The following is a 14,517-nucleotide window of genomic DNA, read 5'->3' as shown; positions in this document are numbered from 1 at the left end:
ACCCGAGGTCACAGTAAAACTTTTTATTACACGATACATTTTAAAACAATATAGAATACTTACAAAATAATTTCAAATGGATATACTTGTTTGTCATTATTTTATTTTGTAAAGAATAGAGAAATTTCGATAACTTCGGAAATATAATCGGCCAATGAGAGGTCATGTAGGAAAACCGTTAACCTTTGAACTCTAACGACAGGTTGTAGGTTATCTAACCTCTTATACAAGAATCGTTAAAATTAACGTTTGAAGCAAGGATTGTGTCTTGAAATTGAAGCCATAGAAACATTCATATATAATCTTTAAATGTCATTCCAGTTTGGTAGTAAATTGCGACATATGGAGTTTCCCATTCGTCTGATCGTTTTAACCAATCAAATGAAGGGGTTCCCATATTTGACTTCCCGCCAAGACATCTTGCCACAACATTGACACGAGGTAATTGTTTACTGTTTAATTGTGCGTGTATACATCATTTAGATATTTTCAATGTGAAGTTTTATGTCATTTATTGGTTCATTAATTATTTGACATTCAACAAATTGCACATTCGAAGTTCCCAACACATCCGTATTGATAATGTAGACTTTTATACGAAGGTAGTGTAATTCAGGAAATGAGTCGATATCATAACAATATTCAGTTTGACAGCAAAACAGTTTGTTTACGGTAGATATCTGTGACGCAAGAAGAAAAGTAAACGAGTTTATTCGATAATGATATATTCATGGAGATGCAATGGAACTATGTATGTTTTACTTGCTAATAAATATTTCTGTGAATAATGAAGTGTTATTGTTTTTGTACAACAATTTATAGTGTTTCGCCCACATTGACAACCTTAATTAATATGACCCTACAGATCGGAAAATATAATATTATAACAAATATGTCCGATAAGATATAACTTTATTGTTAAGAAAGGCATATTTGATTCTCAATGTCTTTGAAATTCGATACATTTTCATTAATATATTTTCCTTATATACATAGCCTATCTATAATTTTACAGGCAAATAAGGTCATTGAGGTTTATTCTGATAACGGTCAATTTTTGTAAAGAAATAGATACTCTGATTGTAAGACCCGCCTTTTTAATTTAGAATATCACAAAAAACTAAGCATAAGTTTTTGGGGATGATCGTGGCACAAAGAATATTGTGGAATACAGTAATTTCTAACTGGATAAATCTAGTGTCACATGACCATTTGTGTGTTATTGGCAAACGATCAGCTTCTGGATTGCAGAAATAATGTTCAGTGCAATATATTCATGCATTTAGGACATAATTACTATAATATGGATATTTTGTGATTGGATATCAACGAGAAAGAATTGCGGAGTTGAAAAACATCTTGTAACAAAATTGGACGGATGGTAGGCAGACCAAAAATGATCGTTTCATGTTGCCGCACACCGAACAGCTGGATGTAAATAAAGCATTCGTGTTTTGTGCATCGCGAATGGACATTTCAGAGGAAAATATTGATATGAATCTAAGGTTTGATCGTGGATAAAAGCATCCATCCCTATGCCTCTTGGCAGACGACGTAAAAGTACACAGGGGGATGCAAATTCGAAAGAATGCACAGAAAATCGGTAAGAAAACGGACCGCCATTTTGATTTCTCTGGCTGTGTTTTGCACCCGAGTAAATGTATTTTTTTCAAAATTCCTAAGCTACACCGTAATATATTTTATTCTGACTGGTTGCCAATGATATTATTAAAAAGGAAGTATGTATGTTTACATTAATGACTTAATAGGTGAATTGCAATCTTCGCAAAGTCATTACGTTTGATGGCCGTTGTAACATCAAAGACGGCAGCCATTTTGAATTATTCCTCTCGTATCACAACAGAATATTTTAGAAATATCAAACCCATTTTACAATTGTTTTACGCAAAACGAATCAATTGTTGATGTTTACAGAATGACTATTGACCCCAGGGATGCTGTGACAGAAGAAAAAATCACGAAGGGAGGTAAAAAGTGCACTGAAGGATCCGAGAAACCGGAAAATACAGCAGGACCGAGCGGAGGACAGAATGGGAAGAAAGTTGCTAAACGGAGTGGTGCAGTAACAAGATCGAATTCAACAAGATCGAGAATAGTCAAAAGACCAAGAAGAGACCTAAGCCCACCAGAATCCCCCGTGAAAAAGACGGGTATGAAATAAAAGATGTCTTATTTAGAGTTGTCATGGGAACTGTCATGTCCTTGTACTAGGAAATCAATATGTACCAATATTCTAATATTGTGATTATATGGTTAATTATTAGCCACCAAACAGCACACTGTTCGGTCATTAATTATTTATCGGCCTTTCATGGTTGTCATTTTGAACCAAACATGGAAAATCAATTCATAAATATTTTCAAACTAATGCAAGGCTAGACTAACAATTACTAAATTGGACCGTCCAGTCTTGTGAATATAAATTGTTTCATAATGAGATAATCTGTGGTTAAAATCCATTGTTGTTAGATTATATTATTTGAGGGAAAGTAAAAATATACTTATTATCATACTCCAAATTCTGTATTGTATGGAGATAACAAATATACTTGCATGATAAAGCATTCTCATTAAAAAACAGATCTCTCATTACACTACGTTAACACAGTGTTCTGAGAGTCATGATATAAACCACAAAGTGAGATGCAGACAAATGAAAAAGTACCTGTATATTCCATTTCTCAATACAGTAAAGGAGGTCAAAAGCAGTACCCCAGAGACAAAGACAAAACGGCAGTGGGAGCTATGGAGTACAGAGGACAAGGCAACATTCTTTGAAGGATTGTATGAGGTTGGAACTTCCAAACTTTCAAATGGTTTTAATTAATTTCTTTATTATAATTGGTTAATGCTATAGGATTTAATTTTGCTATATTTGTTGTAATTAGAAATAAAATAATTTATTATCTATAATGAAAATTCATCATATCTACATACAGCGACACTAATGCATTGACATGTTTACTGCAAAAGGCAGTGGTAAATATTTAAAATCTCTGCAGTCTAGTACTTACTGGTATACTGTAAATATTAACTCATAGATATCAAACAACTACACTGTGTTAGTTATTATTAAATATGTATATGTAACTAATGCATGTCGTACACTTCATTATTTATGTATTTTGCTTCACAGCATGGCAAAGATTTTGATGCAATTCAAAATGTGATAGCTCAGAAATGCAAGAAAAAGGGGGTGGCACCACAGCTTATAAAGAACAAAGACCAGGTGCGCCACTTCTATTACAGAACCTGGCACAAAATATCCAAGTTTGTCGACATCGACAAAGGTAAGTTGTATGTATAAAATCACATGGTTAACTTTTGAAACATTCAAAAATATATCTTACTTAACTTTTTTGTTTTACCAAGAAGACCTGGCACAAGATACTTACCCAGCAGCTTGCTGTAGTGGTGGGCGGATCATTGATTATAGTTTAATTAAAGGTTTAAGAATGTGTGTAAGGTTATTCAGTGATGTCATCAAGTATTGATTATTACTTAGTAACCAAATACAGTCGAACCCGGTTATATTGAAATGCTCGGGGAATGGAAAAATACTTCAAATTAACTGGTTTTCAATATAACCGGGATCCAGCCTCTGCCGACATATTTCAGTATCGCGCTGCGTCAAACAACACACCATTGTTCAATATAGTTAATCGACATTTTACTTTGTCAGTATTTACACTTCCAAAATGATAGTAGTTTCATAGTTTCTTAGAAATAATGTTAAATTCGATGGGAGAAGTCTTCGACTGTTGCTTGTTTTTGTATATGTTGAGTTCGCGGACACACATGAGAACAATTTCCAAGAACTACCGTCTGAAATCAGACCTGTGCGTCGGTGATAGATGGATTTTCATGAATTGTAATGGCCGTTAATCGAAGCCTGTCGTGGCAACTTTCAATTTAAGCGATACATAAACAATGGTTTAGGATTGCCGGGGGCAATAATTTCCTTTCAAATAAAGCCAATTTTAAAATAACTGATGAAACAATACAAAGACAAAGAAGGCATTCGGACGGGGATTTTATTTCACTTCAAAGTAAACGATATGTCAATATATCCAATTTCAAATTAAGTGGGTTCGACTGTACATGTATACAAACTTTCTGTACTAATAGCACTGCACATCAGCAACTTTTTTGCTTGCACAGACTGATGAAGGACAGTTTGGTCCATAAACTGCTTCACAGATCACTTCATTTGCAACCATAAGATTTACTTTTCTTTTCAGATTAGATTAGATTTACTTTTAGGAGCAGGATGGAAATCCTCTATTCAAGACTCAGTACATAAAATTTATGGATACAGATTCTGCTACATCACTGAATTGTAGCTTTAAAATAGTACAATATATCTTGATTTTCCCAGTGATTACCCAGCTTATTTTTAAAAGAATCATATAATTTCCGCCACTATCGCTTCCTCTGGGAGACTGTTCCGTGTCCTAACTGAGAAAAAGTTTGCCCCTGTTGCTGTCTGGTCCTGGATTGTTGTTGATGTAACTTTTTCGAATGCCCTCAACTACTATGCCGAGATGCCATTTTATCCCAGTTGTTAACAAATGCGCTTGCCACTTCATTGTAATGTTGTTTACCATTTTTTTCTAGTCTCTTCATCAGTCCAAGCAACAAAAATGGCAATCAATCATCATATGTACTGTATTTGAATTTGGACACGATAAAAGGTACTGTTTGTTTATAAAAGAATCATTGATCTGTTCCAATTCCAGAAACCAAAAAGGAGACCCAGGAGTTGTATGGCCTGATTAACTACGGCGTCTTGTGGAAGAAGCACAAAGCAGGTGTGTAAAATGAGAAACAAATGTATTCTCATACTTTAGATACCAACTACAGTCGAACCTGTCTATAAAGGACACCTAAGGGACAAGACAAAAGTGTCCTTTATAGAGAGGTGTCCTTTATATAGAGGTTCAACGAGTTATGTCCCTTATAAACGAAGAAACAAACCAAAGTCTGTTTATAGTACACTATATGTCTCCTTATTTATTATATTTAAACACTTAAACAAATGAATAAAAGACAAATAATTAAAGATAAATGCTTAATTAATTTTCAATCATTCATCTGACACAAAAATTGAAGTTGACATTTTTAATAATTTATATTAAGCCTATAGTTTTTAAACCAATCTTCACAATATCATACTATACTGAATATCTATTCAGACAAATACTCAACATAGTCAAAAATGTAAAGGTAATTCTTATCATAGTAAAACAATTTTCATTAATCCTCAATATTTTGGAAAATAAATATGTTTGAAATATCTTTTCTATTACAACATTAACTCTTTATAAATGAAAGTGCATTTTCCTCTGATAATTATAATCCCTAAGCATTTATTTTGAGACATATTTTCTGAAATCCATGTAGGGATTTAATTAATAAATACCGTTTTCTGGTTCAGTAAATAAGTATAGTGTATACAAAGACACTCGGAACTCTTCGGCTGTTCTTGATAGGTTACGTAGTCATATTCCGAGGAGTTCCGAGTGTGAGAAAATGGCGGCTGACAACCATGTGCCTGCCCTGTCAGATTTGCATACGGTGGATTTTGTAAGTAAAACAATTATGACAGACATAACTATTGCTTTGTCCCTCTTTTGTTGGTCTTGATAATGATTTAATTACCCCCTGACCATTCTTGTTAGCTCACCTGGTCCGAAGGACCAAGGTGAGCTTATGCCATACCGTGGCGTCCGTCGTCCGTCGTCCGTCCGTCCGTCCGTCGTCTGTCGTCCGTCGTCCGTCGTCCGTCGTCCGTCCGTCCGTCAACAATTGACTTCTTCTTCATAACCGCTGATCAGAATTTGATCAAATTTGGTCAGAAGCATCCCTATGGGTAGGGGACTCAAAATTGTACAAATGATGGGGCTGGCCCCCAGGGGCCTGAGGGGCGGGGCCAAAAGGGGTCAATTTTGCTATATTAATATAAACGACTTCTTCTCTGAAAGTGAGCAATGGATAGCGCTCATATTTGCCTGGTAGCATCACTATGGGGTGAGGATTCAAAATTGTACAAATGATGGGGTTGGCCCCCCAGGGGCCTGAGGGGCAGGGCCAAAAGGGGTCAATTGGGCTATATTGATATAAACGACTTCTTCTCTGAAAGTGAGCAATGGATAGCGCTCATATTTGCCTGGTAGCATCACTATGGGGTGAGGATTCAAAATTGTACAAATGATGGGGCTGGCCCCCAAGGGGCCTGAGGGGCGGGGCCAAATATGGTCAATTTAGCTAAATTGATATAAACGACTTCTTCTCTGAAACCGAGCAATGGATATCACTCATATTTGCCTGGTAGCATCACTATTGGGTGAGGATTCAAAATTGTACAAATGATGGGGCTGGCCCCCAGGGGCCGGAGGGGCGGGGCCAAAAGGGGTCAATTTGGCTATATTGATATGAACGACTTCTTCTCTGAAACCGTGCATTGGATATCGCTCATATTTGCCTGGTAGCATCACTATGGGGTGAGGATTCAAAATTGTACAAATGATGGGGCTGGCCCCCAAGGGGCTTGAGGGGCGGGGCCAAATGTGGTCAATTTGGCTATATTGATATAAACGACTTCTTCTCTGAAACCGAGCAATGGATATCGCTCATATTTGCCTGGTAGCATCACTATGGGGTGAGGATTCAAAATTGTACAAATGATGGGGCTGGCCCCCAGGGGCCTGAGGGGCGGGGCCAAAAGGGGTCAATTTGGCTATATTGATATGAACGACTTCTTCTCTGAAACCGTGCATTGGATATCGCTCATATTTGCCTGGTAGCATCACTATGGGGTGAGGATTCAAAATTGTACAAATGATGGGGCTGGCCCCCCAGGGGCCTGAGGGGCGGGGCCAAATGCGGTCAATTTGGCTATATTGATATAAACGACTTCTGCTCTGAAACTAAGCAATGGATATCACTCATATTTGCCTGGTAGCATCCCTATGGGTTGGGGATTCAAAATTGTACAAATGGTGGGACTGACCCCCAAAGGGCCTGAGAGGCGGGGCCAAAATTGGTCAATTTGTTTAAACCACTTCTCTGAAACTAAGCAATGGATATTACTCACATTTGTATGGTAGCATGGTTATTGGGTGGGGATTCAAAATTTTACACTTTTTGGCATTTTTAGCATTAAAATAAAACCAATGTACATGTACCCATATAAAATGCTTATTGACATAGCAATACCAGCGACAATATACTGAAGCATCATTCTTGTTTCATATCTCATGAAACCAGGTGAGCGATACAGGCCCTCTGGGCCTCTTGTTGTCTAGGCTATGGTTGAATGGCTAAGCTTAGCTGTCACCGGTTGAGTAAACAAACACCTCTGCCGATGGCGATCGGTCACTCTCTTGTAATTACTGCCCATTGTTACAGCAACTTACAGGTAACAGGACAATTAATGAAGGATGAAGTGGCTTCCTAAGTTAGCATTGGTGCCAGGGGAGTTGAGTAATTAAGGCTTTGCCTGTTATTTAGAAACGTTTTACACACAAATATCAACACGGCTATGGTTTCACGTGTCCGTTATACGGAATTTTTAACAACTTTACGGACAAAAATAAGTGTCCGCTGTCCGCATTAGGAAGGTGTCCGCTATATACATGATATTTATATAGTGATTTTCATTGGGGATTCCTGGAAGTGTCCGTTATGGACAGGTGTCCGCTATATAAGGGTGTCCGCTATTACAAGTTTGACTGTATAAAGAATACATTTAAAGGAAAATTTGCCTTGCAACACATTTCATTGAATAAGATATTCAGAAGTATCTGTTCCAAATCTTTATTTAGAAAATATTCTTAATTTTTCAGCATTGAATGAGAAGAATGGTTTAAAGTTGGATGAATTAATTCACACTGGGTAAGACTGAAGTAGCTTCATGATAAGGCCAAAAATTTTCTTTTAAAAACTTGATTCTCAGGCCCATGCACATCTTGTGTAAGGGTGCCGTAATGTTGATTTTATGGTATTAAATGATAAAAAAACAAGTTGGTAATGCAGCGGTCATAATCTTTTTAAAAAAAAAAGAAATCCAGAAAATTGGCCCACCTGTCTGTTTCACTGGTTATTCACGCAAATCGTGAAAATGTTAATGACAAATGATATATATATTTTGTGTTAATGTCAGAAGATAGCACAGAGAACAACATTTGGGCAAAAGACACCAAAACTAAAGTAAAACACTTCGATTTTAATTTACCAACTAGTTGTGATTAATTTACAAGATAAATATTAATTTAAACGGAATCTTGGGTGAAAATAACAATTTTCACTGAAACTTTTCAAAAGTCTCGCACATTTTTGCCATGTAAAATGGGGGGGGGGGGGGGGGGGGGGGGATATGCTCCCTGCCGCATCACTTTTAAAAAGTATTTGCCTCAGAAACAAGTTATGATTTTTAGCTCACCTGGTCCAAAGGACCAAGGTGAGCTTATGCCATACCGTAGCGTCCGTCCATCCGTCCATCCGTCAACAATTGACTTATTTGACTTCTTCTTCATAACCGCTGATCGGAATTTGAACAAATTTGGTCAGAAGCATCCCTATGGGTAGGGGACTCAAAATTGTACAAATGATGGGGCTGACCCCCTGGGGGCCTCTGGGGCGGGGCCAAAAGGGGTCATTTTGGCGTAATTGATATAAACGACTTCTCTGAAACCAAGCAATGGCTAGCACTCATATTTGCCTGGTAGCATCACTATGGGGTGGGGATTCAAAATTGTACAAATAATGGGGCTCACCCCCTAGGGGCCTGAGGGGTGGGGCCGAATGTGGTCAATTTGGCTATATTGATATAAACGACTTCTTCTCTGAAACCGAGCAATGCCCTGTCTCTCATATTTGCTTGGTAGCATCACTATAGGGTGGGGATTCAAAATTGTACAAATGATGGGACTGACCCCCCCAGGGGCCTGAGGGGCGGGGCCAAATGTGGTCAGTCGGGCTATATTCATATAATTGACTTCTTCTCTTGAACCAAACAATGGGTATCTCATATTTTACTGGTAGCCTCGACCTTGGGGTAGGAATTTGAAATTGTACAAATGACGGGGCCGACCCCCTGGGGTCCAAAAGGGGTCAGTTTTGCATAATTGATATAAATGACTTCTGCTCTGAAATTAAGCAATGGATATCGCTCATATTTGCCTGGTAGCATCTCTATGGGGTGGGGATTCAAAATTGTATAAGGGAAGGAGCTGACCCCTCAGGGGGCAGAGGGCAGGGTCAAAAGGGGTCAATTAGTCTTAAACAAGATCTTCTCTGAAACTAAGCAATGGATATCACTCACATTTGTGTGGTAGCATCCCTATGGGGTCGCGCCAAAAGTCAATTTCATTTCATGGATTAATGCACTTTTTGGCATTTTTAGTATTAAAATAAAACCAATGTACATGTACCCATATAAAATGCTTATGATATATATTGACATAGCAATACCAGCGACAAATATACTTAAGCATCATTCTTGTTTCATATCTCATGAAACCAGGTGAGCTATACAGGCCCTCTGGGCCTCTTGTTTTTTTCAGTTTTGAAATCTGGGACCTTCAAAGGAGTTCTGGTCCATGCACATTTTGTATGCATGTGATTTAAGAAAAAATAGATACTGCCCATGATCCTAGCTATGTCAAGTAAAGCAATATATGTGTATGTCTAATATCTTAATATTTTATTTCATAACCTGTCTGTTCTTGAAATTCTAGAGTAGCTTGTAGATCTAGATTATTATGGCTTCCTAATTACAAGCTTTATGTTCCTAGGATATGATGTTAAATGTTAAGAGTCTTGAGAATAAAATATCCCATGATAAAATGCTGGAAGGTAAAAGATAGTTTAAAAATTAAATTGTAAATCACACTATAACTGTTGAAGTGTACTTGGCTCACTTAATAGATTGATCATCATTTCTATTGATTCAAATGTATGATTTCATTTGTTTGAATTAATTGACTAGGGTAATTTTATCTTATTTTACAGGTCCACTACTATAAAGATCAAAGGAAAGAACTTCAGGTAATTTTCTAATGTTACAGCAGTCAAACTGTTGTTTTGATGCCTCTTTTATCAATTGTAGAACTGTTAGAGAACTCTCAACAATTTGTTGTCTTTCTGTACAGTAAGAATATATAGTAACAGAAAAGAAAAAAAAATACAATAAATTAGAATGCATTAACAGTTAGACTGATATTTAAACACAATTGAACAACAGATCATCTCCTTTTTGTGAAATTATTAACCCCAAGGCACAATGCACATGTATCTAGAAGAAGCCAAATCACAACTCTGTCTATTTTCATACTTTGCTTATGTGCATGATTATACCCCCACAACAAAGTTGGGGATCGAGGGGGTATACTGGAATTGACCTGTCCGTCTGTCGTCCCATAATCTTGTCCGGACAACTCCTAAACCAGTGGGCTGATTCCAATGAAACTTCACACCAATATAAAGGATTATGTGTACACTGTGAACAGGTTTTCTGATAAAAATTTTGCCCGGAGACAACTCCTAAACTAGTGGTCCGATTCCAATGAAACTTAACACAAATATAGAGAACTTTGTGTAGATGTGCCTGCATCTGTTTGGATTCCAAAACTTTTGTTGCCGTTGTTACTGGTCACTATCAGCAGGTTTTTCATGTCTGGACAGCCTCCTAAACCTGTGGACTGTTTTTCGCAAAACTTAACAGGAATGTTAGGGAATATGTGTAGATATATGCATGTAGCTGTTTATATTCCAAAATTTTGGTTGCCGTGGTAACTTGTCACTATTAACAGCTTTTTTCTTGTCCAGACAACTCCTTGTTAACTTGTGGGCAGATTTTCACTGTTAGAGAACATGTAGATATGCATGCAGGAAATTGTCGATAACTGCCAATAAAACAGAACTGGTGGAATTCAATGTTAATCTGCATTGGTGTTAACTGTTTATTATATAAAACTCATACTTTTGATTTATATTTTAGAATCAAGACACCAACCTGTAATGCTTTGAAGAAAATTAATAATATTGATGGTAAGTCTCGTGTCAACATTTCTTTCTGATTTATTTTATACAATGCTAGAAATAACGAATTTAAAAAATCTTATAATTGAAACAGGTGTTGAGATTGGATAACTGGTTATTGAGTTTAAACTTTGACTTTGCCTTAGAAGTTTTATGGTACTGCTACTATCTAGTATAGGAATTTTTATAGACTCGCTTTGGGCTAGGAATGAAGTTAAATAATATAAATTTATATACATTTGTAACACTTGGATTATCACTAACAACTTTTAGGATGTTTTTAAGCCTGACCATGTCATTTCATACTACATTTTCCAACAAAACTATCTAGAATTATGAATGGATTCCATCAGAAATCATTTCCCTATTTTTCAACCTTCAATAGATCCCAAACCTGAGGAAGAGGCAGGCGTCCAGGTACCAGAGAGAATTTACCTGGACATCAACCCCAGAACAAATGCAGCTTGGGCCTATGTTCAGGAGATGTCTCAAAACCCAAGGCTACGCATGATGTTGAAACCAGAGAAAAAACTCTCTTCAATTATCAAATTCCTCAGTCAGAAATGGAAACCACATACTGTAAAACTTGTATCCTACATTGTAATTAGAACAATGGCTAACAGATCGTAGTTGTTAATTGTACATCATTTTATATGGATATATTGTCTATGAAGATTTTCAGGTTGTATTTTAGGTATGAAGATTTTCAGGTTGTATTTTAGGGAAAAAGAATCCTGTAGCTGTCTTAGTCCAGTTATTGAAAGCCTGATTTAAATATAGATTAATGTGCATACAGAAAAAATTGAATTGTATTCTATGTAGAATATCGTAAGTCATACTATGGCCTTGAACATTAATCAACCATACAATTCGATGTTATTTGCCTTTTATTTGCTGGGCCTCCGAGTACTAAGATGATAATTGTTATTAAATAATGAAAATGCATCAAATTTGTGAATACAAGCTTGTAAAATATTCTTATGTTGGTTTATGATAGTAATGTAAGAAAATGTGTGACCTTGACATGTACCTAGCGTGAGGACCTCGAGGGGGAATGTCCACAGGACAAGGACCTGACTTTGTTTCCCCACCAGGAGTGTGAAGTGGCTCCTGTGTCACTCAAGGCCACAAAGGAGAGGAGGATTCCCCTAGCCTTCAACAATTACAAGGAAAACTTACTTAGTATGTGTTCTTAATAAGGTTAACTTGATTATGGCACCTGGATGAATTGGAACCTCTTCTACAACCCTGAAATTATCGTATTGTTTGATAACTAAATTGTACATGTATTTGGAAAATGTTGCTGGATTTTAAATTGTACATGTATTTGGAAAATTCTTCTGGATTTTAAGGTAACATCATGAAAGTGCTATTGGAATTGTCTGGCCACTGTACAGGGAAATGGTCCAGATACACAGTTAATTTCAATAAGATACAATGTTTTCCTTTTGAAACAGTAATTATTGGTCTCCACAATGTTTGAAAACTCTGAAAAAGATACTAACGTTTCCGATGGATCATGCCATTAATTGTGGTAAAAATGCATCCAAGCACATTGTTATGAAAAATTGTAATTTTACAGGTTCACCTTCAGTAACCAAAGGAAAGAAAGGAGACATTAGTAAAAGTCATACAGAGAACTCATCAGAGCTGAATGCTTTGTCTGTGATATTTGAATCCCCGCGGTCAAGTAAAGGACAGGCGAAGGACTTGCCAGCTCAGGCAGCTGCCAGCTCCTTTGATGTCAGTGCTATGGTGAATGATGAAAATGCAATGTTTCCAGATAATATGATGTCAGGTGTGAAGAAAGTGTCAGAGACTGGTGCTGGAGAGGAGGCTAAGGGTAGTGTCTGTGATACAAAAGGTGCATCAGCAGGTTCGGCTGAGGACAATAATGCAGAGAAAGGCGTAGAGGCCGGGAGTAATGGAGAAGTTCCTCCAGTTGTCAATGATAGCGGGGACAGTGAGAAATCAAGTGATGAAAAGGAATACATAGAAACAAAAAGAATGAAGGAAATTTTAGAGAAGGGTTGGAACATGAATATGGCTGACAGTTTGACAGTTGCCGAGTTGTACCTAATGTTTGGAAAGGACGGAAAGTTGCGTCTGGAGTATGAGTGGTGTATTACACCTGATGACCAGTTGACTTCCAAACTGACCAATATGCTGAGGAGATTAGTACACCTAGCCACCACTGAATTCACAGACTTTTCTAAGGTATCATAGTGTTTATCTTTAATGAATCACAACATAGCCCTCAGAAACTATCAGGTTAATGTGAAAATTATCATTTGAAATTTAAAGGTCTGGTATTTTTAACGTCAGGGTGCCTTTGGCACCTGCCGTTATAGGCGTGGTGGGGAAATGTTATTACTGACAGATCTCTTCCGGCTAACTATTCCTCTTTTCTGTCATACAAATGATATACATCCGCAGCCTAATATAGTTCCTATTTTGATAGCAATTATTGACACAATTTAAGTGATGTAAACCGTGTTTACTGCAATTATTTAAAATGAAATGTTAATGTTTGGTGTTCTAGACTATTTTAGAGTATAATTATTAACCTTTTTCCTCGTCAGTATATGCAATTTTGTTGGCGTAGGATTACGTAGTTCTGTCTCGATACTGCCTTGAAAACGAAAGTAGAAAAATCAGTTTGATTGCCGTGGAAATTTACATGCATTCACAGAGAAGCTATCCACATCTGTTCATCCTGAGTTCATATGCAGGAACATTTGATAGCTTAAAACCAATCCTATTTACGTAGTCAAATGCACCCGAGCATTCGACTAGTCAGCCAAAATGGCGGTTACAAGTCGTGTATGTCTACTGTAACTAAACCAACGACCGTTCGCAGTTTCATATTCATTTGTAAGTCGCTAGAATACGCAAGAAATATGACCAGGAATTGAGGGCAAGTTGTAACAAACTACATTGCCGTTTTTCGTGAGGATTTTATTAAATAATGTTATTATTTGTTGTTTGAAAAGAATCTAATGATTATGTTCCGTGACTGATGTACTGGCGGTGTCAAAACTAGATATGTCTCGTCGGACAACGCTACCGCAATTTTCTATCAGAGTTAAAATGTGTTACTTAAGGGGTCATAAAATAGATGTTTGATAGGCCTTATTAATAACTTATAGTATAAATAAAATTAAAAAAACTTCGGCTGTGTACATCTTGGATTTTATCTTTAGTTGTAGTTACAACATGTTCTGTTAATAGACCGATTTGTCGCTCAGTTGATTCTTTTTTCAAAGTTTACAAGCAGCTTTACTGATTCAGGAGTATATCAATAATCTTTCACAAGCATTAAAGAAATGGGGAAAGAACTATACTCAGCTATTGTAAAGTTGTCAGCTGATATATATATATGTTATACATGTTTTCTTGAATATATATAGAATAGAAATACCAGGGCCAGATGAAGACATTTCATCTGATACA

At 36.8% G+C, this 14,517-nt stretch overlaps 1 protein-coding gene across 12 annotated transcripts in view; it reads left to right on the top strand.

The window, feature by feature from the left end:
* The first annotated feature begins 222 nt into the window (after positions 1–222).
* Positions 223–14,517, top strand: part of LOC117329139 (protein cramped-like) — a 34,641-nt gene continuing 20,346 nt past the window's right edge. For 11 of the 12 annotated variants that reach the window (XR_004533115.1, XR_004533112.1, XR_004533120.1 and 8 more), the window contains exons 1-11: positions 1,198–1,603; positions 1,936–2,171; positions 2,712–2,812; positions 3,158–3,311; positions 4,761–4,832; positions 7,869–7,917; positions 10,036–10,071; positions 11,024–11,073; positions 11,450–11,652; positions 12,099–12,246; positions 12,647–13,281. Coding sequence is in view for 2 of the 12 variants with exons in the window: in XM_033886889.1 (XP_033742780.1) it covers positions 1,536–1,603; positions 1,936–2,171; positions 2,712–2,812; positions 3,158–3,311; positions 4,761–4,832; positions 7,869–7,917; positions 10,036–10,071; positions 11,024–11,073; positions 11,450–11,652; positions 12,099–12,246; positions 12,647–13,281 (1,752 nt within the window). In the remaining 10 variants the exon portion in view is untranslated. Of the gene's footprint in view, positions 442–1,197; positions 1,604–1,935; positions 2,172–2,711; positions 2,813–3,157; positions 3,312–4,760; positions 4,833–7,868; positions 7,918–10,035; positions 10,072–11,023; positions 11,074–11,449; positions 11,653–12,098; positions 12,247–12,646; positions 13,282–14,517 lie in introns of those variants that run through there. The other variant, XM_033886890.1, reaches the window with a different exon arrangement.

The sequence above is a fragment of the Pecten maximus genome, chromosome 6 (assembly GCF_902652985.1).
Source record: "Pecten maximus chromosome 6, xPecMax1.1, whole genome shotgun sequence".
In the NCBI taxonomy this organism is placed as follows: domain Eukaryota; kingdom Metazoa; phylum Mollusca; class Bivalvia; order Pectinida; family Pectinidae; genus Pecten; species Pecten maximus.
Note: the sequence above shows the minus strand (reverse complement) of the source record. Positions and strands in the feature narration are given on the sequence as shown.